Below are 22,720 nucleotides of genomic sequence, written 5' to 3'. Positions count from 1 at the left end.
TACCCAGCTCCAAGGCCCTCTTTATAAAACCTCTGTCTGTCCCAGAGCTAGCCAAACACAACCACACTTTACATTTGCTGCAATTAACTCCATACATACTCTCTAGCAAGCCTTGTGAGCCCTTTGCAGAGATACACGGCATCTCCTTTCCTTCTGCAGGCAAGGATCCGAGAAGAAGCAGTGGGATTATTAAGGGAAAGCTGCTGCCCGCAGCAAACGAGACAGAGGAAGGGTGGGAAGCATGAACAAAATGCTGCATAAAGCAGCTCAGAGTGAGTCAAGACATATGGGCAGGTCTGAAATTCAGTGCCCTTTCTGCCCTTCTCCCTATCCATTCAGGCACGCTGCTTGCTTACTCCATCAAACCTCTGCAGTTTCTCACAGACCCTACAGCCTTCGGCACCACCCATCACTCCACACCTAGACACACATCTCAAGAAGCGATGAAGAGATAAGAAAACAAGAAAATTAAGAACAACAGTGAGGGAAGAGATCTGGATTAACAGCACCTATCTGTGCTGGAGAGGAAAATCCAGCTGCATCCCTGCTGGACAGAACAGACGTGCAGCAACATACTTATAAGGCCACCAGTGACGAGACATCCCTGACATTGTTTAATCCTCCCCACCCGCGCACACTGCTGTTTTACCATGAGTAATGTACTCAGCACCGGAGCATTATGCTAAGCAGCCACAGCTTCTCTCAGCAAAAGCATGCAGCTGGGTCAGCAGAGATCAGAGGCTATGAGAAAATGCAGGCAGGCACGTTCCCCACCCCTGCTCTTTTTAAGGGAGGGGGGCCACGGGCTGGTTCCTTAAAGCAGCTCCAGGAGATTGCTCTTCCAGGCTGCCACCACCCCGTGCACTGCTGCGGTCAGACACTGCCCAGCCCAGGGCTCACCCAGGGGATTCTCAACACAGAAAAGGGAAGGCATCAGACACCGTGTGGAGAGGGCTGACCTCAGGAAGGCAATGCAAAACGTGGGTCAGACTCCCTGCATTGCACAGGAGTAATGCTGGAGGCTGCGCATTCCCACAGCTCATTTTGTAATGTGCTCTGTATTTAAAAAAAAAAAAAAAAAAAAGAACAAGAACACAACCACAGAAGTATAAAGTTTTCTTACAAGGGCTCAAAACATTACAGAATGCTGCTCATCAGCTGAGCCTTTCCTGATGGTTTATTTCATCCTCTAAATAAAACAAGATGTGGTGTAATCAGCAACCATCTAAGATACTGTGTCATGGTCCAGAACTGCATCAATTGTTTATGCAGTTTAGGCCTCTCTCAATTTCCGTGTTTACAATGAAAAAAAAAATCCTTCCCTGTTTATACTGAAAATAAAAAAAAAAAATTAAAAAATCCATTTGCTGCAGTTATTTTGATGTAGCACCCTTAAAACCCAAAGCATTTTACAACCCCTGCCCAGGGGTGCCCCAAGGCCCAACAGGGCGAGCATCCCTGCCATGATGTGGGGCACGCAGCAGTCCCGTGGGGCAGGAGAACAGGATGGGAACAGACAGATATCCATTTCTGTGCTAAGTGTGAGTGAAAATGGAAACGTCTGGGGGAGCTGGCAGCCATCAACTCCCAGCAGCTGCAGGGAGGCGAGCGGGGAAGTTTTGGTGCTTGGTTTGGCAGGTAGTGACTTGGCGCCTGGCTGCCCTTGAGAGCGCAGGATGCTGCACAGAAGACAGGGGTGTTCCCAGCACCATGAGCTGTGCAGGCAGCGCTATGGGGCTGAGCACGGCGTGGCTGCTCCTGCTCAGGCCGCTAGGCAAGAGGGGAGCAGAGGGGCAACCGAAATCTGCATCTGCAGCACCCACACCAAATCCACCAGGGCCACCTCCGCCCAGGGCAGGCCTGTCAGACGTGATGCGGCCTGAGGAGAGGACAGGGGGACGGCTCTTCCCCGGCATGCACAGCAAATGCTCAGGCATGCGCTGGGCAGATCACCCCCACGTACCATGTCAGCCCGCCATTTTGCTGTGGTTCAGCTTCACGCCCCTCCCCACACCCCTGAAAATCCCAGCCAGCCATGTCTCCTCCCGCCTGGCAGCCTAGGAGCCCCGGGTATCTCACGAGTCACTGCCTGCCACACACACACACGATACCATGAGGTAATCCGACTCACACCCCCTCACGCGGGTTTTGGGCTGGCGCCGCTCCCCCTCTGTGTGTGTGACAGTGCCAAGCCAAACCCGACAGCTTCACACCCCAGGCACTTAGTTCGGCGTCTGACTTTAGGCCATTGGGCCTGGTTTTAGCACTGAGTCACGTCTCTGGGTGTAAGGAACCAACATCTGATTACCTTCCAGTTCTATACATGCTATAAATCCAGAGATGTTCAAACACCTCTGTGATGAGTAGATGAAATATCAGACCGAGCATGGATGAATTCCTGTCACTGTTGTTGAAATCAGCAACATGCGTAATGTTGGGCGTTCAGGTCTTTACTATATCTGCAGAACTAGGTTGTCTTTAAACCACTCTTTCAATGGGAAAATGCTCAGTTTCATACCAAAATGTGGATAATGCGGTGCTCTGGCTTTGGCCAGCACCACAGATTATGGCAGACATCACTCCTCAGTGGGGCTGGGGATTCTTGGCCTGACAAAGTGTAAATCAAAACTCCCTTTTACCTGTATTTTGCGTCAGCCATGAAAGATCAACACACCACTAGTACAAAATATAAATTTAGTTCAAGAGCAGGGCTTATGGAACAGTTCCATGTGTATATTCAAGTGCAAACAGAAATCCAGTGTTTATCAACATAAAATGCAAACTAACAGGAAAGAGCTCGTATTACCTGAAGGACAGAGGGGGATGGGGTCTGTTATCTGTGCAGCTTTATCAGCTGTCTCACTATGCAGCTGCTTGCTTCCTCTGCCAGCCCTGCTGGTCTCACAGGAATTTAGGGCAGCCCCACCATCACCACCATCCTGTAACACGTCAGTCCACAGCTCAGGCAGGAGCTGGGAAAAGCTCTGCCCCATGGGCTCACTGCTGCTATCACCCAAAGGGTGATAAAGACAACGGTCTTGCCTACTCCTGCAAGCGAATCCTGCAGGCTTTGGTCTCAGGTTCATTACACTGACCAACACAATGCTTGTTCTGAGCAAAGATTGAAATAAAATGTCCACCATAACCCTACATTTTTTTAAAAGAAACGTAAGCCAGGAATGCCTATGAAGCATTCCTCTGAAAGAAACTGGAGATCCACAAGAAAGTCACACGTGGAGCACTTGGGAAATTCCCATGTTTGGCTCTTCCTGGGCAGACTGGTCCAATACAACCTAGGAACCAACCTAGGAACCAGGAGCGTTTGCACCAGAAGATGCTCCTGAAGCATTTGAGCCTGAGGTAGTGGCAAACACACAGTTCAAGTGGAAAGGGAGTTAGGGAAGTAATGAAAGACAGGACAAGAGCAGCTGTGGAAATACAGTTATCTTTCATCTGCTACTCTTGTAAAACACAACAGGACATTGGTGCCATACAGCCACTGCCAGCTGGGAGCTCACAGCCTGGTGGCTCTGTCGGTTCCCATGTCCATGGCACCACTGCTCCCCACTTGGCCCTGAGATTGAGGCTCCAGGCTCCAACAATTCATGTTTACATCTCAAACAGTGCTGCCTCCCACCAGCAGGACTGGGATAAGCCCCCCTTGCAGCAGTCACAGGTTGCGAAGATAAAAGCCAGTGGTAAGGCGCTGAGGTACAATGGTGATGAGGGCCATAAATACCAAGACCAGCTGAACAGCTCACCCTGAGGGTCAGCAGAGGCCAAATCTGAGCTGCTGACAGGCAACACAGGCTGAACGTAGGCACCTTGGTTCACAGGGAGGTGTAAGACACCCAGCTCAAGCCCATGGGCAGATGGACGCAACCCTCTGGGCATGCCTGTGCCACGGCCCCACGACTTACATGCTGCAGCACAGAGCAAACATAACACTGCTGGGGAGGGACAGCCGCACCGCACCCTCCCTGCTGCAGGCAATGCTCTCATCACACTCCCCTCCCTCCTGTTCACCTCAGCTTGCCCCCCCACCTCGCACCTTGGTGGGACCGAAGCCCTCACAACCCTTTTTTACATGAAGGGGGGAGCTCGCTGAGAGCTTTGTCACTAAGCCAAGGGGAGAAACCCAGCAGCCTTCAGAGTGAACCACAGGAAAGATTAATGGTTTGAAGGCTTGGAGGGTGAATTAACAATGTCAGAGGAGCTGCCAATTGTCAGCGTTTTCGTCACCAAAACCAGAAAGGCTATTTTACTACATTTCAGTCTCCAGGGTCACAACCAATTTCTCACGAGGCAGTTATTTTTGCCGCTTTGCTGATCTACATCCCTTGGTATGCGACCATGAGCGCTGGCACAGACAGTCATGGAGAAGAGGTAGGAGCAGCGAGGTGGAACTTCAGACATAGTGCTGCCTGAGTCTCTCGCTGGAAGGAAATGGCAGCAATTACCATAACAATGTACTAAATATCACTTCCCCTACGCTAAACCTACTTTCATGTCCCAAACAAATGCTTTACAGGAATGTGGCGTTATGACTGCAATTGAAGGAGAACAGAGGGAAAATTAATAACGGCCCCCCCGCTGTGGGTCTGACCTCGCCAGCGCTGCCATCCTGCAGCCCGGCAGCAGGACCAGCGGCGGGGGATCCCAGGACAGGAGGCATTTAGAAAAATCTCAAGTTTTTGCCACCCTCAGAGGGATTCACAGAATGCGGTGGCCTGATCCCAGTTCTGCACTGCCTTCAAATCCCAATGGCCCCAGGTGAGGAAGGGCCGTGGGAAGTGGGATGTATCGGACATTTCCATGACATCAGAGGGAGAACCGCGGGCAGCCCCGATGGGATGCTGAGCAGGGCACCCCACGTGAAGTAACGGGTGGCTTGGGGTGCGTTGTCCCCAGCACGAAGAGATGGGCGCACACGGCCCCACTTTTCATGGGTGTGTGGCAAGCAGCTCGGGGCAGGGCCCAGCTCTTTGCCAGAGCACCACAGGACGTGAGCACCCGCAGGCGGTGACAGCGGGGTGCAGGTGGGAGCAGGGCAGCCGCAAGGAGCCCTCAAGTTTTGCCGTCTGGAGCAGAGAGAGGCAAGTTAAGTTACAGCTCTGAAACCGTTTGGATGTGAAACTTTTAACTGACGTTTCCCAATTTTTCCTTAAGTGGGGGTAAGAAGGGCTTGCAACAGAAGCAGGGAGAGGCTTGCAGAGGTCAGTGCGGCTCCTGTAAACAAAGGCTGCTCCTGTAGCTATACAAGGCAAGCCAAAGCGGCCGGTCCCGCAGCGGGGGCAGCTCCCCGGCACGGGCACCGGCTGCCGCGGATTTCTCCCAGATCGTCCAAAATCATATAGAGAAAAACGGGGGAGAAAAGGAAAAGACCCCCACAGACACCTGGCTGTGTGACCAACCCCATCTCGGCACCGGCAGCCACCTGTCAGCCCCGGCTCCCCTCCCGCGGACCCGCTGCCGCTCCGAGCCGAGCCGTGCCAGCCTCCAGGGGTCCCGGGCAGCCCCTGTGTCCCCCCCCCGCCACCACCCCGGCCCCGCCGAGCCCTACCCGAGAGATGGTGAGGGGCTGCTCGAAGTCCCGGCCGCCCACCAGGCGGAAACCCCAGGGCCCGGGGCCCTGCAGCACGATGCGGAGCGTCCCCATGTGCACCTCGCCGCACAGCCCGGCACCACCGGCACGGCTCGGCTCGGCTCGGCTCGGCTCGGCACGGCTCGGCCCGCCCCCGGCCCGCCCCGGCCCGCCCCGGGCTCCCGGCCCCGCGGCCCCGGGCAGGAGGAGAAGGGCTGAGCCGTGGCCGGCCCCGGAGGCGGAGCGGCGGCCGCGGTGCGGAGCTGCTGGTGCCGGAGCTGCTGAACCCCGCGGCACCACCCAGCCGCAGGCGAGAGTGCCCCGGTGCGGCACCTCCGGGGCAAACGGGGCTCGTCCCGCCTCGGGGAGCTGCCGTGTTAACTCTGAAACCTAATGGTGGCCGGGGAGATGAGTTTTGCGGTTTCCCAAAGGGAGGGACACGCCTCTGGGAGCTGCTGAGTGCGAGTGGAGCCTGGCAAGGGGATTATGTGTTCACTGGTTTAGCTCTGATTAGCCCCTGCTTTAGGCAGGATGCTGCTTTTATTGTTTTTTTTCCCGGTACCCTTACGGGTGGCATCACCAACAAAAGAAGGAATTCTTCATACAGGTCAGCAAGCGAGGCTGAGGCACTTGCTAGGATTAATTATCCAGGAGACAGTGATCACGAGCAATCCCCCCCTTACAGACGTCAGTTATTGCCCTCAGCTTACTGCCGCCCACCGCACCACGTGCAACATCACGTACACATCTACGTAGGCGCACCACCTCCAGCAGGGATCCAGCACAGCGTGATTCAATTCATCGTTCATTTAATCACTCAGTTCATTCAGCAGTGAAGCCACAACCTCCAGCACTTGAATTAAAGTTAAAAGCTTTCCTATGAGCTGTACACATAATTAATGGGCTGATCTAGCTGGAGCTACTGTAAGTGCAGGGGGTAAGGCTCGGACACGGAGGAGCAGCCAGCTGAGGAGCGGACCTGCTGCCCAAGGCTCGCAGCCCCCAGCCCCTGCCTGCAGTGCTGCTGACACCGAAGAGCAGGGTCTGCAGGACTGCTCAGGTACAAAGCCAAGGGTGAGGTTTAAAAGCACCTTTTATTAAGTATGAAATCACAAGATGCTCTACAAGTGGCACAGAAAAGTATCAAAGCAGCCACTGAACCAGGACATTGGTGACCAGGTGCAGGACCCTGGAGCAAGGGCCTGCCTCAGGTGGCAGATGCATGTTAAGGACATAGCCTTCTCATCAGCATTTTTAGACCTAGTTTTCTTAATCATTAAGAAAAGCAGGATGTGGAGGTGCAGGATGCTAGGGAAGACCTGAGGCAGACATCTACCACTCAGTGTGGCCACAGCCACACAGTGGGGCTTTGGTACAAAAGTGCATTGCTACAGGAACAGCAGGAATAGGCTTTATTTAATAATCTGTACAAGAAACACAGTAGTAATTCAATACTTCCATTTATTAATCATCAAATAGTAATCCACTGCAATAAGAAACAAAAATCAACACAAAAATAAGTTGTGGGGTGTGTGTGTGTGCGCGCGTGTGTGTGCGCAACTTAAAATGGCAAGAGCAAGAACTGAAAATAAACCTTTACATGAGTAGGTTATATACAGTCAGTATCATCGTGTTAACTTGCTGGATAGATTAATTTGGTGTTATCCAATCTTAACAACAGGTCTAAATATTGCTGCAAATAACTGGAGGACAAACCCAAAGCAGAAAAACAAACCCATAAATAAGATGCAGGATTAATGATATGTCCTGTAGAAAAAAACAAAACAGTGGTACTTTGTGTCATATTTGAAACCTTTTCATAGTGGATATTTTGTGCTAAAACTCTATGTGAACACACATGGAATTCCATCATTTAAATAAAAGTGGAAAAAATCCCAACCTTTCACAACTGCCTTTCGTTTCCTCCCTTCACTCAATGTGTTTAAATTATTTTTCTATACAAGGTAAGTACATTGTCTGTACAAAGTTAAATATACATATTTACAGTCAAACTTCTGAGACACCGAGTCTTCTCTTCCGCTGACCTAGGCGGAAGACAAGCCTACTTGATTTTAAACCCAGGAGCATGGCTAATTTATCAAAACATATTGCAAGTCGTGCTAACAGTTAGTTGTAGTTATTCTTAATAAATCTGTATAAAAGCATCAGCATAAAAATAGGCATTTTATATTATTAAATACGGCTTATGACAAAATAGCAATCTAACCCTTTGCTATTTGTATGGTAACTGTAGGAAGCAGAGTCTGAGAGAACTGGTTTTGTTTATGCTTTTTCTTAATAACAAAATGTCTATCAAAAGAGTATTCTTAGTGGGTTTACAGGCAAGCACACAGGCAAGCCATGTTTTTTTTTTTTTTTTTCTCAAGGAAATACAAATCTCTGTAACTGGTAATAACCGTTGGAAACACAGCTTTCCAAATGGATTAGACTTTTTTTGTCTGACTAAGAGGTGGCCAAAATGCGTGTATTTATCAGAGATCTAGCATCAACATTGTCAACCACCTCCCTCCCACCCCCACCCCCAAAAAAAGGCACCCTCAATGACACGTTGCTCAGATTTATCAACGCCACTAAAATTTAATGCCAGGAAAAAAGCAAAGTCTTCATCCCAAAGAGCATGCTTCAAATCCTCTAGGGCTACCAACAGGACAGGAGAAGCAGAGAAATTGACCAGCCATAGGACTCAGAAGTAGGATTTGCTCTCACTGATGTTTTGTTTATTGGTTCTAGTCTTTGTGCAGATAGATTTCAAAAACAGGCTGATTTCTCTTTAAAAAAGGTTTGTTTTGATGCACACAATACACTCGCACACACACACCCTGCACAAAAGAAAAAACCCTGCAGAAGTAGGTAATATGTTACGTATATGAAGGGGTTTGGGCTTTTTGCGCATTTGCAGTATGTTTTGGCTGACCTCTCCAGATTAAATACCAGTCCCAAACTCCTTTTCCACTCAGAGCTCTGCAGTTAAACCATACCAACTATCCTCTGCCTGTGCTGGGTCTTAAGGTGCATGACATAAAGGAAAGGTTTTCTGTGGAAATGGAAGGCAGAGCAGAGTAAGTCTCCAGCAAGGCAGAAAGCCTGACCTTCCTGAACCTTGCCAGTGAAAGGGAGCAGCTGCAAGGCTGCGTACTTTCCAAAAGCACTATCATTTCTCAACACACAAACAAAACCTATACCATTTGCTTCCCTGAAGCCTTCTCAGAGGTAAAGTACTCCATACAAATTAAGATTATCACCAGAACTCTTGCTGGGCAGGGGAGAAGAATACACAAAGGCAGCACTGTAAACTAGAAACTGTCTCTTCTTCAGCAAACAAATCATACCCTGAATCAGTGGAAGCAGGGCTGCACATTCAACTCAATACTGTACCACATAACCACATCCTCCTAACACTTTGTCTCCTGTCTATTACATTCATAAATTGTCTCTTTCATTGCTGATTAAAAACACCACCTGGAAAACAACCCCATCTTTGTGACTGTGGGATCGCTGTTACTTTACAGGTACAGAAGCTTCACGTAGTTGCCTGGGAAGGTGCCGAATTGCCTTGTTCTCCTGGACGTACCTGTAGCAAAATAAAACACACGGAAGCCAGAGTAAGACAGAGCCATGCAAGGAAGATTTAGGGGTATAACAAGGTTGAGAGGGCAGCCCTTTCTGTTTCCAGGCATTGCTTTCTAAAATAAATAGGAGTCTGGGCCAAAGAGCCTTTTGGTATAGAAGAGATCAGAACTAGTTCTGCTAATCATCATCTTTGATCTTTCCTTTTAACAATGGATAGGGTGCTGGTGAAAGCTTCTGGGCCTATAGTCTAGAAGCCAAACTCCTAGCAGTTCAGATGAGCTAATCTTCCTCAACAACCAAGGGTGAGCCTAGATTTGCACTGCTGAGACAGATAGCACTGTCCAGACTTGACTATTTGAAGATACAGGGCTAGATTTTGCTAAATTCACATCTACAAATGAGGCTGGGTTTCCAGGGACTGCAACTCCCATACAAGTGTTCCCTCTGTCCCCTACTTGCCACTTTCTGTAACTCATCATAGCTCCCTCAGCTTTGGAAAAGATACAGAAATCCAGCTTTCCTTGGTTCCCTCTGCTGCTCTGCTATCTGTGTGAGCAAGGAGGATCAGGAGGAAAAGGGAAATCAAAGGCACAAAAAGGAAAATCTAGACAGCTAGCGAAGAAAACGAAGTTCCATCATCCTGCAGCCTAATTTTAACGTTCTTGGTGTGAAAAGATGAGAAACCACCAAAAAAGTTGAGTTGATTTTTTTCACCCTCTTTTGATTCTTCAGATGAAAGCATCTTCTAGATGCTCTGCAAAATCGCTCATCTGCATCTCAAAGAGCCCTGCTGCCTGCCAAGTGTCACACTCACCCACAAACCAGCCATCATCACATTTCTCCATGACATCGACAATATCACCATCCCTCAGTTCCAGCTCATCATCGTTCTGAGGAGTGTAGCTGTAGAGGGCTTGGTAGCTAACTCTGAAACCAGAAAAATAGCACACGTTAGCTGTTCGATTTTTCTGACATCCTTTTGTTAAGAAATTTCTGGGCAAATTTGGTGGATGCTTGGGTCCCCTGGCTGTGGGGAGTGAAAATAAAGCTGATGTGAGACTTTCAATTCTCCATGAGGAGGCTGGGGGAAGTAAAGACTCATTTTAGGAGCCAATTGTCAGTGAACTTCAGTCACCAGTGCACAGTGCAGGTTACTGCTCTCAAAACCGACAGTGAAACACACCATTGAGATTAATGGCAGCTTCAGGTTTAAATCCAACAGAAACCACTGAAGATCTCAGCCTCAGTCTCTCAGATCATTAAACCAGATACTTTCCCCTGGACCTAGCCAACAATGCATGAGGTGGCTGGTGTTGGGACTGCTCACTGTGCTGTGAGAAGCTAAGAAAAGGGATGAACATAACGATTCATGCCGTATGAGCCAGGTGTAGCTACTGGATGCTAATTCACCTCCAGCTTCAGATACAAAGGCAGTGAGAGAGCCTCTGTAAGCAGCATGAATCAAGAGCCCAAAGGCGATCCAGTCTTGGATCATGAGGTCATTGCTTCAGGTGGTATACAGACGAAAAGGTCCCAGTTTTAGAATTCTCACTATGATCATGTGGCTCTTTTTGTTCTTCAAAAAAAAGCTGTCACTTTCCCATTATTTGAATGTAACCCCTGAGATGCTGAAGCTTTCACACCACCCCACCTTCACCACCAGTGAGAGACAAGGCTCCTGAGAGAAACAGGAGCCAAAAGGACTTACATGTCTCGTGGTGTATGACTTCTGTCAGGGCTGGCTCCTTGCTGCTGTGCTTGAGGTTGCTGAGAAATGATGAGAGATGGTTTATTGTCATTAGAGGTCACCTTGTGGCGAGAGTCAAGAGGCTGAGAAATAGTACTGCAGTAATGAACAGACTTTTCTGCAATGTTTATGATCTCATTGCAAACAGCTTCCTGCGTGGTAGGCAGCATTGACATCCAAGAACACCCAAAGAACAGTCAACAGGGGGGAGGGAGGGGAAAATATAGACAGGAAGAGATGGGACATTCCAGATGCAGTACATAAGTCCAGTTAAAAAAAAAAAAAAAAAGAAAAAAGTTGTAGATCCAGGTAAACATCCAGGTAGTGGAGTGCAGAAGGGATCCAGGTGTAAGCATGGAAAAACAGGCAAGATACAGAAGAATTTGGCATTTAGTTTGAAGATTTGTCACAAATACATATACATATATTTTAAAAAGCAGCAGCATAAGAGGTTGCAATTAGTTCTGCAGTGGCATCATTAAAAATGCTATGAAGTCAGTTCAAGACCACAAGGTGGGCTGCTCCATTCATGCATTTGGCTTCATTTAGCTTATATCCAGGGATTGGCAGCACAATTAGCCCACCTTCTTGTTGAATATGGCAGTTTTTCTAAGTGCTAAATTCCCCGCTTCCGTTGCAAACAAGACAACGTAAATAGATAAAAATGTACCTACTTTGCAGCTAAAAATGGTGCTGGCATATTATACTCTACTGAGATGTTTCTGCCTGGGTGAAGAGAGGCTAGGACTACACATCTGATTTAAACAGTGGCCTTACCACATAGCTCTTTTCAGACTCTGTGAGATCTGGTCCAGCTCTCAATGAATGGTGGGAAGGCTGTGTGATCACCAAGCAAATGATAAGGAAGACATTTTAGCAGATGTCATACTGGTCAGAATTAAAAATAAATAAATAAATGGTGTGCAGACAACAAAAGAAAAAGAACAACTCCTCCCCTCCCCACCCCAACACCACTCTTTTTGGACAACAAGGTCTTTCATTTAAACATTAGGACTACAGCAATGCAGCACACAGGATGCTGCAAAGAGGAAGGTGACAGCGAAACAGAAGCTTAGAGCAGGGACTGAGAGGATGAGCTGGAAGATTATGGACACAACTACAACCAGAAATGATACACAGCATCATGTTGCATTCCTGTAGGGGTGAAAAACAAGGACAGAAGCACGTGCTTGAGTGCATCAAACTCACTGAGAGGAATCTGCTGCTGGTTTTAGAAAAATTCTCAGTGACTTTGACACAGGAGAGAACTTGCTTGCTTCTTAAAAAAAAAAAAAAAAAAGAAAAGAAAAAGACCAGTTCAGGTCCTCAAAAAGCACAATGCAGTGTAGCCCCATCACCAACATCACTCTAGCTTGTACCACGTGAGGATGCAAACTGCTCTGTTAATTCCCCAAACAAGGCAGAGCTCCTCCAGGTCAGAGGAGGCCTTGAGTGAAAACTCAGCTCCAAACACCACCACCTTTGACTCTGCCTTCCTCCCTAGCCACACCTCTTCACAGGAGTTCACATGTCCTAGGGCACAGCAAGGAAAACCAGGCTTTAAGGGGGTGGAGGTTTTATGGGGAAGGGGACTGTCACTGAGACAGTCACACAGATATCCAGAGCCTAGTTTTGCATGCTTTTGTAGATTCAAACACCTACTGAAAGCAAGGGGAATGCTGTGTGTGTGCTCTAGTAAATGGGACGCCTGAACTAGTCCAGTTCTAACAGTCCGTGCAGTACTGATTAGCAAACCGGACCAGATAAGATACAGAACGTTGCCTTCCTCTGTGATCACTCAGTATAATATTCCACCCAAATGCCTCAAATTTATGCTTTCCCTCCTCCTCTTTACTTCAACAGTGCCCTTCTGTCATCCTGTGCTCTCAAAGATGTGGCTGCAGCGCAGTTTTAGGGAAAGGCTTGCTTTCTCATGGCATCCTGACACAGAGCAGAAGCAGAGGATAAAGATGTTTTGCGACACCTTCAGCACAAGCATGCTCAAGGAGTTTGGATAAGCGTGGGGTGATAAGCTCATCCCTGCCTACTTCCCGTTCTCAGAGCTCCTCTGAACCACATCTCGGACCTCTAATACAATGGGCATGGTTCCAAAAGAGCTGTCTGTTTTCTCAAGGACTGTGACCCAGTCCGAGCCAACCCAACCCCACAACAACGCCCCCTTAATCAGCTGTGCTGCCTGGGGCTGGGATCTGGGATCACTGCCCTAAGACACAATGTCCTATTACTGTGCATATTTCTGTAGAGAGAAAATAAAATGTCATCGGGATGGGATAATTGCAGTGGAATTTGTCTTCAAAGCCTGAAATAATGACAGAATTTCTGGAAGTCATTTCTGCCTGTCTGTCATCAGCCCTGAAAGGTTAACAGAATAATTAGAAGTTTAAAATTAATGTTGTGCAGAGCAACTGAATATAGTGCATCAAATCCGATGTGATCAGACTAACACAGGTGGTAAAGTAGCTGGGAAAACCAATTTCCAGTCTGAGGTGAGAGACAGCTGTAAGAACGATTTTTTAAAATTCAAGAAAGTGCTTCCTTGCTCCTTACTAATACATTGACAGCTGGAATTGCTCCATGAGCTCCTTAAGACCGCATGGTCCATTTCTCACTGATTATTTGTGAACTCCCTGGCCAGCTTTTCTCTAAAAAGCATTAATAACTCTGAATTAAATTAATTACTTGAGAGCTAAAAAATTAGCACTACTTCTGAATGCTCCATGGTACTGGCTTATATCTGTAATACCAGCAGACACAGCCTACTAACATCAGAAACTTGGCCACGTTCCCTTTCCTGGTACCTTGGAAGCACAAAACACAGGGGTTCCCCCAAAAAGCTGATCCAGTCCTGCAGCTGCTGCAGTTAAACTGAGGGCCCTACAAGTGACAAAGCATTCGCGAACCATCAGGACAACCCAAGTGCTACCCTCTCAGTCACACTAAGTGCTTTGTTAAGACTAAGCAGATGCTTAAGTGTCTCTGTCTCCAGACTACACAAATATGCAAGACAGTCGGTTCTGAAGCACAGCTGGCCGCTGTTTCCATCTCATATGGGGTCTGAGAACGGATCTAAGGAGCACCACAGGTCTGTGGGAATACCAGAAAGATGTTCCATGTTAAGAGCCTGCAGGAGTCTCCAGACAGGTGTTTACTGTTAGGAAGAAAGATCCTGGGGCTACTCAATAGTGCTTTCACCACACTCCTAGCAGAATCAAGGGTCATCAGTGGGGTGTCTACCTGTTGCAGCTCTTGTTTATGTGTTGTCTTCCAATCCTTTTCTGGTGGGAGTTAAAAGGACCACATGAGCAAAGAAAGCTAAGCAGAACAGACCAACAAGACAGACGGACGAAGGCAGACAAATTGGCATCCCTCAGAGACAAGCACACAGCAGCAGCAACGTTCCTGCACGTGGACAGAGAACCATGAGCAGGGAGGACTGCTCAGGAAAACTGCTGCACATGCCAAACCCCAGCTCCAGTGGGAGTGAGGGGAAAGCTGGCCCAAGAGCTCTCACAAAGGATGCTGAAAAAGCTGCAGTGCACAGCAGCCTGACCTAAAGGCTGTCAGAGTTAACACAAATACTCCCTGGCCCCAGGAGCAGGAGCTAAAGGTTGTGTCTACAGCAGAAAAATGAATCTCCACTGTGTGTGAGGTGCCAGTGCCTGCTGCAGGATGTGCAGCTGTGGCTTGGATAACCAGCCTTGTGGTGCTGGACCAGTGCAGCAGCAGCAAACCACTGGGTGGGGGTAAAAGCTTACCATGGAGGCAGTGCTAAGTAATCAACACAGCATAGCTGGTCTGTGCTGATGCCTGAGCAGGCCTGTTCTGCCACTCCTCTCCTTTTTGCCAGCACAAACTGAGTGAAATTACTCACATCTCTGCCTGCCTCTGCACAAGCAGAAAGGAGCAGGCTGTCCCCAGACTGAGACTCCTCACACTGCCAGGGCAAAGGACCCTCGTCCAGCTGCTCATGAAGACACAGCCCTGCCTGCCCAATGTCTGCAATGTCTCGTTTCCATGTCTACTAAATGCTCTTCTCATTTGATTACAATCAATGAAAAGACAACAGACTTTTGAGAAGGCCCCTAGGGGATTAGCAGCAGTTCTGCTGAAGGTATCAGCCTCTGTATGGGCCATGCAGGTGATGGGAAAGTCATTTGCACATATAAATCCCACTCCTGCTCCCTAAATAGCTGTAGGCTCAGAGCTGGAAAGGAGGCCAAGACTACTGACTGTCAAACAATTTTAACTTGACACTGACAATGGGCCGATTGTCAAGGCACATAACATAAATTTTGGCTTGACTTCAACTCCAAAAAAAAAAGGCCATGGAGTCCTGTTACATCCAGGTGTGACACCCAAAATAGAAGTGCACGCTAGTCAGCATGGGAAATGAGGTGAGTAAAGGACACAGGGAAACTTCAGGGTTAAAACTGGATCTCTCTCTCAGAAAGCAATCAAGAAAATAAGTATAATTGGCATCTCTTTCCCAAACTCATTCTGTGTGAGCAATTGCTTGATTCACTGACCAAGCCATGAGTGCTGCCCCCAAACCCGCTGCTCCAACCTCAGTCCGTTTTTTGCTGATTCTGAGCATTTTGTTTCAAACATCGCCATCGTGTGGGAGTTGCCTGGAAAGACTGAGGAGTCACCAGAAGCATTGCTCCTTCCTGGAGCCGGGAAGAGCCACCACACAGTGCTGAGGCCGAGCTGGTTACTGCACACAGACACTGCTGTGCCCCTCTTTAAAGATGACTGTAGCTCTCAGCAGCTGAGCTGAGAACCTCTGAACTACAGCTATCCTACCTGAGAGGCTGCGACAGGTCCCAGCACAGCTGATACCAACCTGAGCGTGCCTCATCCCAGCTCTGAGACACTCAAGCCCTGAATCCTGATCTCAGGTGGTTAAACAAAAGCGGAACCAAAGTACCTTACATTATATTGTTCCTGCTAACAAAGCACTGATACTGCCTTGCAATGAAATCAAGCTGTAGGAATGCAAGGTCAGAACCTATCAACAGCTGAGGAACTGAAAGGTCCTAAGTTAATCCTTTGAAAGAACAGAAAATCAGATCAGCTGGTGCAAACTGGCAGAAACCCACTGACTTGCAAAGCTATGTGGGTTTGCACCAGCTGAAGATTTTGCTCATACCTGTCCTTCTGCACAGCCTGGAAATTGTTTAAAATTATTTTATTTTATTTTATTTATTTATTTATTTATTTAATGAAAATGCTTACTTAAATGGCAGGAGAAATACCTCATCTGTTGAATCAGTGAATGGATAAACATATGACAAAACAATGTCGTGGCATGGAAACAACTCTCGGTAATGGAAGAGTAATCAGCAAAGATGATTACCTGTGGCTTATTGACTCTGCGTGTATGTCTGGGAGGTGGCTGTGTTGTGACAGTAGAGGAAGAGAGGGCAGAGGAAGAGAGAGGAGCAGATGAAGAGAATGCTTTTGAGTCTGCAGTCTTTTGAAGAAAAGAAAAGTTGGTCAGCTTGGCACATGCACTCTTATCACAATCACTCCTAGTGATAAGAGCATTTGCTATGCAGTAAAATTTGATGCACACACAGCAAACTGAACTCCATGCAAGGGCAGGTGCAGTTTCCTAGCTGGTTTGTCTGAACTCACCACCTCATTCTGTTTTAAACATGCAAGTTACGCCTGTAGAAAATGCTGCTAAAAATATATCCAGATGGTAAACAGCATAGATTTTACACAGCTTTCAATATGCTTCTGGTTATGATTCAAGCAGAAATCAAGCAATTTGTCCTAAGATTTCCCAGTGTGAAATGTGTCATCTTAGAAACCACAGTCCTTCATTATTTAACATCGGCCAGATAGGGCATGCCAAGGAGGCTACCACATTGCATTCAAGAAGCTACTTATAACACTATGATGTTGAGCTCTCAAAACTCCCACTCCTGTACAAGGTAGCATGAGGATGCTCTCACGTCTTTTGGGTGGCTGTAGCCCACAACGGACACCAAGCCAACTGAGGGCTGCAAAGTAAGGCAGAAGACTGCGGGCAGAAGATGTAGAAACCACTAGAGGGTTCCCCTGTGTTCCTTCTAATAACATACCTAAATACTCTTGGGGGAAAATAACACTTGGTCTAATTCGCATTTGGGGCTGGACTATGTCACAGCATTTTGGATATGCAAAATTAATAAATTCCACTCAAAGCACAGATAAGAAGCAAACCTCCATGAGTTAGTCTTGCACATCCAAAACTAAAGCTCACTAATGCACAGACTCCACCATCAACCATCCTGCACTTCCACAGCAAGGAATCGTTTTTGTGATTCCACAGGCCAGGCTGACATTCACAGGAAGTGCTTGCATTAAAGGGGAAGAAATAAATCCCATTACCAAAGATGGTCCATTGCACACTGGAAAATCTTTGAATATCAAATAATTGCCTGTATTCTATGTGGTGAATTACAGGGGCATGAGGCCTGTGTGATACTTTTATCCAATCTAGGTTGGATGGGACTTTGAGCAACCTGATTTAGTGGGAGGTGTCCCTGCCGTGGCAGGGGGGCTGGAACTAGATGATGTTTAAGGTCCCTTCCAACCCAAACCATTCTGTGATTCTATGATCTGACACATCTGATAACAGCCACTGTCTGGGACAGTCACCTCTTTAGACAGGACCAATTGAGTCAGTCCTGTGCTATTATCTACTCTAGAATAATTCTCACTACACTACTCCTGAGCCCTGTTCTAAAATTTTTTGACCTGCTGTCCAGTGAATGCCACTGGTGAATCCTGGATGAAGGTCTTACAGTCACCAACAGGACACGTGGCAGCCACTGGCTTTGTGTGGCCAGCAGAGCAGCACAAACCCCAACACACTGGTAAAATCAGGGATTCAGAGCAGTGCACACACATGCAGGAGAAGTACCTTATTTTCCCCGCTTTGAAACTTTCCCAGATCACCTTTCCTCACGCCTCTTTTCTCTGCTTTACCTCCCTGCACAATAGCCATTAGCTCCTGACACAACTGGTTGTCCTCATAGGAACTCAGAGGTCTCTTTTCTGGGCTCACACGCATGTCTAGCTGGGACGGTTTCAGGCAGCGCTCAACAGAGATCTTGGGGCCAGCATAGGAACCCTGCTCGGGGTTACTGCTGCCCTCTCTGGTCTTCTGGAGCCAGGCTTGGCTGCCAGGGGTGCCACGCTGCTCTGCGAGGACGCTTTCAGGGCTCCCACCTGCCCAGCGAGGGGAGTTAGAGTAGCTCGCGCCGGGAGACGGGGAGCCAACAAACTTTTCTTCGCTCTGCGGAGTGGCCTGATAGGAACTGCGAGCGGAGGACTGAGGCCTGGATGAATAAGAGGGCAATGGGGATTTAATGGACCTGGGAGTCGAGGAGCCCGAGAGATGAGAGTGGTGGAGGCTGACCGAGGGGGAAGGGCTGGCTGCAGCAGAAGGCGCGAGAGAGTCAGTGTGAGGGAGGGAGGCTTCAGGCGGAGGAGGCAATGGAGGAGTTATGGCAGGAGTGGTGCTAGGAGACACTCCCACGGTCAGAGCAATCCACTCGGATGTGACCGCCTGCACCTCTGGAGATAAGGCGCGGCGTGCGAAAGGCAAAGGCGGAGGAGTTGGTGTATGGAGCAGCTCAGAGCTGGGAGACTTGAAGGAGACAAAAGCAGAAGAGAAAAAGAAAGAAATGAACAAAAATAAGAAAGGAAAATACAAAGCAACTGAGCAAAAGTAAAAGGAGAGTGAGCGAGCATGGAGAGGAGCAGATCTGTGATCAAGCATGTGTGTAGTTTTCCACGGACAGGCGCACCCTGTCAGAGAACGTGCTGTCCACAGCTACCCCAACCACAGAGTCCAGTCCTCATCTGTGCTCCTAATACATTTCCCCAGTCTTTACCAGTATTCCAGACACAAAATGCCTTGTGGAAGATCTTACACTTCTTACCATATGCCCCAAGTCCCTCAGGGAGCAGTTGAAGCCATCATCCGGGATAGCAACATAGCGTTTGACTGGCCTGGCAGTAATACCCAGGACTTCAGCAGCTCACATTATGAAACCAGTCAGAATTCATTGCTGCATTGAATTTTGACTTTATCCAACCCTACAATGAGTAACGCCTGCTCCTCAAGAAAATTGCATTGCTGAAGCCATGGAGGAGAAACGGATCAAAAAAAAAACCTGCTATGGCTATTTGGACTCTGGATGATTAAAGTCCTATGTTTATAAAGGTAGAGCACAGGACCAAATTCTGCCCTAGGCTGTTACTATCAGCAACATCAGTGAGATCAACTACGTTAGCACTGATTAGATTGTTTCTCAGTTCTCTGCCAAGTCAGGTGGAAAAGTATGGAAGAGAACTGCTTTACTAAGAAGGAATCAAAGGAATAGGAAAGGAAACCAAAGAAAGTTGGTTACAATCCCTTCCACCAAAGGGAGAAGAGCTTGCAGAGAGCTGGTGGCAGACGGGCCACAGGTACAAAGAGACTGCCAAGCTCAAATAGAAAAATGCATCTGGGGACCACTTTCACAGGGAACCCCAAAGAAGCAACAAGCCTCTCCTCCTTACACAGGAGGTAAGAATAAAACCACCCCTTTTAGGGACAATCCACACAAACTCCAGGCTCGAGTCACAGAAGTCTTTCCCTTCTGTCCTGTACTGTACATCCCCTCCTCCTCATCCCAATTCTTAACTTTCATTCCTTGCAGTCTCGACCTCAGAACAACCTTACTTCAGTCCCAAGTGAGAAAAGGGATGCACCAGAACCTCACAGATACATCCTCGACATGTATGCTGACCTTCGAAAGTGTGAGTATTTGCAGAATGAGAGCAAAACAAAGGGATTTAAAGACTCACTGCCTCCCTGACACCTTTTCCATGGCAAACATTCTGGGATTCCCACATTCCCCATGCAGTTATCTGCTGCTATTTTGATTTCTGGTTTGAACTGTAGTATGGTTTACAGTGAAATCATGAGAGATCCCAGAGAGGTCTGCTCTCTAAACTTGAGCTCATTTAGCAAGAGTTGCAAATACTGCAGCACACCCTCGTGACCTTGTCTCCTAAAATCTTGGTCCTGATCTGGAACATTTTGGAGTAAAGGTATGGCACAATTCAAACCGACTGGGATCCATAGTAACAGCTCCTATGGCACATAACAGTCCATGATAATGCTCTTTTAATAATCATAATAAAAAATCCACTCATCACAGTGGAGGCCTGTAAACACCCACTCAGGAGAGGTTGGATCACCGATTCATTCCATCTTTGGCAGTGAAACTTATTTGGATGGCTATTAACTATAGCCCTTTCGCCCTGGCTTGAATTCAAGCTACAGATCAGAGAAGAAAAACTGAGTCTCCAAATCCCCAAATTACCCATTCATTAACCTTTCTGGTAAATGAAACATCACCTTTTCCTGCATACTGCAGGAACAACAGTTTCAGCATACTGCAGGGAGCACAAGGGCTTTTCTGTGCAGATTACTAGTGTTAGCTAGATCTTTTCCCACCTATTGTTTCCTGCACAATAATGGCAACATCCCTCTGTTCCACAAGGTGCAGTAACTGGCTGCAGCCAGTCTAAATACCTGTGGTGAAGCTGTCATGCTGCGGTTAGGAGAGAGGGACATAGGTGGGTCTGGATAATCAATGGCATTCTTGACCACTGGCCGTTTGAGTACTTCCACGTAAGTGACGGGGAAGATGCCTTGGCGACTGGTGCCAGGGATTCTTCCTTCATACCAATTCTCATCCACTCGTCGAATCAATGTGATCCTTTCACCCTGTCGAAAGAATGGCAATGGAGTTCTGACTTCAACATATTAACATATGATCATTCCAAAGCATATTACGCTTTTAATCTTGCTGCAGATGATTTAAAATAATCTGTGGCTCTCCCTTATTCCCAAATCATGTGGTTCTTACACTAACCCCTGGGTGGCAATGATACTTGTCTGTTCAGAGAAGGAGATGCAGATCTTCTGGTGCTCTTTCATGCTGCCTACAGACTCAGTTACACTTACCTCATGTTTTCAAGACTATATGTACTAAAGCCACATAAAAAAATTGAATAACTGTGAGACCTTTAGGGATATGAGGTGTACAGGGAGTAAGCACCAATCTGCAGTTTAAACTAGGTGTCTGTATGATCTCTCATGTTTTGCTGACAAATGAAGTGACTTCCAGACTCTTAATATAAACTACAAGTGCCACCTTCACTGATAATGAAAAGAAGGCTGACAAGATCTAAATTGATCATCAAAAAACTTGAGTTGGTTGAGAGATTAAATAGCATTTCTCCATAAATATGCCTGACTGCTCTGAACAGCCATTCCACAACCCATTCCTATTCTCTGACTCTGCAATCAAATGTAGGCAGTCACTCCAGCACCACAGAACCTTGCCTGCCTGTGCTTAACAATGTAGCTTGTAGAGTAAAAGAAGGGGAAAACAGCTTTCTTCTTGTCAAATCACCATTTTCATATGACTGTATGCATCTCCACTGGGGGGGATCAGACCACTAAACACTTGATCTTATTGTAGCTTTCATTTGGAAATTGCAAGTTGCTAGCATAAAAAAAACCTTTTGTCTGGGTTCAATTCAACAGCACAACAGAAATCCCACCTTTCTGAAGGACATTTCCACTTGGGTGTCCCCATTGAAGTTGAACTTAGCAATGGCATCTCCATATTCCAATACTTGCAATGGTGATGGCTTTTTGGGCTGAGCTTTCTCAGCTGGTGGAAGGAGCTAGAATGAACAAACAAAATCAAGTGATAAACATGCGAAAAGTTCATGAAGTGGTCACTGGAGAAAGGGAGTGAGAAAAGAGAACATTTGCAGCTACCTCTATGTATGATCGTGGGAAGATGCCAACTCTGCCATGGTGTTCACCTTCATACCAGTTCTGGTCAATCTGCTTGTAAATGTAAACAATATCTCCTTTTTGCAGAGGAAGTTCCCTGTTAACAACACAAGCACTCCATCAGAGTATCACTGGAGATCAGATGTGTTAACTGTCCAGCAACTCATAGGTACCAAGATCTGCATCAGCCCTGTTGATACACCACACTCTAACCAAAGTGAAAGCTACATGCTGAGAATTATTATCCTGTTCACACTGCAATGTGCAAGGACTCTCTTGTTCTTTTGGATTGTGTCAAAAAAGCAGACCTATGAGGGCCCTACTGACCACACAACCTCCCAGCAGGATTGGGGTCAAACTCAAGCAACAGATGCCACTGGCTGGTTTCTGTGTTGGATATGGAAGGACTGAAAGTTGTGCTCAATTCCTGTTTTGAAAACAGGCATTACACAAGAGCCTTCAAAAAGGACACATGATTTTAATGGAAACTAATTTGATGATTAGATGACCTCTCTCACACACAAATGTTGATCCTTATTATGCATATGGTCAGCCAGTACAACCACTGACTTCACCTGGCCTAAAAACTGGGATTTCAACCCAGAGTCTTCAGTGCTAAAATTATCAATATCTGCACCTTGAGGAACAACCACTGTGGGAAGCTTGTACTAGGCTTATAAACCTACTACATGGGTCCTCACAAGAAAACCCAGCCTTTCTTACCATGATTTTCATGAGCTCTGCTTTGTTTTTGTTTGGTACTCTGGTATGTTCTCCTATAGGGATACATCAGTTAATCCTTACATTTGCTTCAGTTTTATTACAGGTCCTGGGGAGATGTTGTGTAAATCATTACAAATCATCACCTATAGAATATATAACAAAACCATCCCAGGGCGTTAGCACCTGAGAAGGAAAA

The 22,720-nt window shown here is 47.2% G+C and overlaps 2 protein-coding genes across 54 annotated transcripts in view; both read right to left on the bottom strand.

Annotated features, from left to right (window-relative positions):
• The window catches only part of PDLIM1 (PDZ and LIM domain 1), a 40,239-nt gene extending 34,470 nt beyond the window's left edge, over positions 1-5,769 (bottom strand). Inside the window, exon 1 of one of the 4 annotated variants that reach the window (XM_068689601.1) lies at positions 5,564-5,769. In XM_068689601.1, coding sequence (XP_068545702.1) covers positions 5,564-5,659 — 96 coding nt within the window. In that variant the 5' untranslated portion in view covers positions 5,660-5,769. The remainder of the gene's footprint in view (positions 1-5,563) is intronic. The other 3 variants (XM_068689599.1, XM_068689602.1, XM_068689600.1) reach the window with 3 other exon arrangements.
• A 1,259-nt stretch (positions 5,770-7,028) lies between these two features.
• SORBS1 (sorbin and SH3 domain containing 1) overlaps positions 7,029-22,720 on the bottom strand; it is a 236,321-nt gene continuing 220,629 nt past the window's right edge. For 24 of the 50 annotated variants that reach the window (XM_068689544.1, XM_068689539.1, XM_068689541.1 and 21 more), the window contains 9 exons: positions 21,784-21,898; positions 21,561-21,686; positions 20,524-20,718; positions 17,857-18,585; positions 16,300-16,416; positions 11,700-11,759; positions 10,884-11,074; positions 9,990-10,102; positions 7,029-9,176 (listed from right to left, as the gene is read on the bottom strand). In XM_068689544.1, coding sequence (XP_068545645.1) covers positions 9,109-9,176; positions 9,990-10,102; positions 10,884-11,074; positions 11,700-11,759; positions 16,300-16,416; positions 17,857-18,585; positions 20,524-20,718; positions 21,561-21,686; positions 21,784-21,898 — 1,714 coding nt within the window. In that variant the 3' untranslated portion in view covers positions 7,029-9,108. The remainder of the gene's footprint in view (positions 9,177-9,989; positions 10,103-10,883; positions 11,075-11,699; positions 11,760-16,299; positions 16,417-17,856; positions 18,586-20,523; positions 20,719-21,560; positions 21,687-21,783; positions 21,899-22,720) is intronic. The other 26 variants (XM_068689565.1, XM_068689566.1, XM_068689573.1 and 23 more) reach the window with 8 other exon arrangements.

This window comes from Anas acuta, chromosome 7, assembly GCF_963932015.1.
Source record: "Anas acuta chromosome 7, bAnaAcu1.1, whole genome shotgun sequence".
In the NCBI taxonomy this organism is placed as follows: Eukaryota; Metazoa; Chordata; class Aves; order Anseriformes; family Anatidae; genus Anas; species Anas acuta.
The sequence above is the reverse complement of the archived record's forward strand: the minus strand, read 5'-3'. Positions and strand labels throughout refer to the sequence as shown.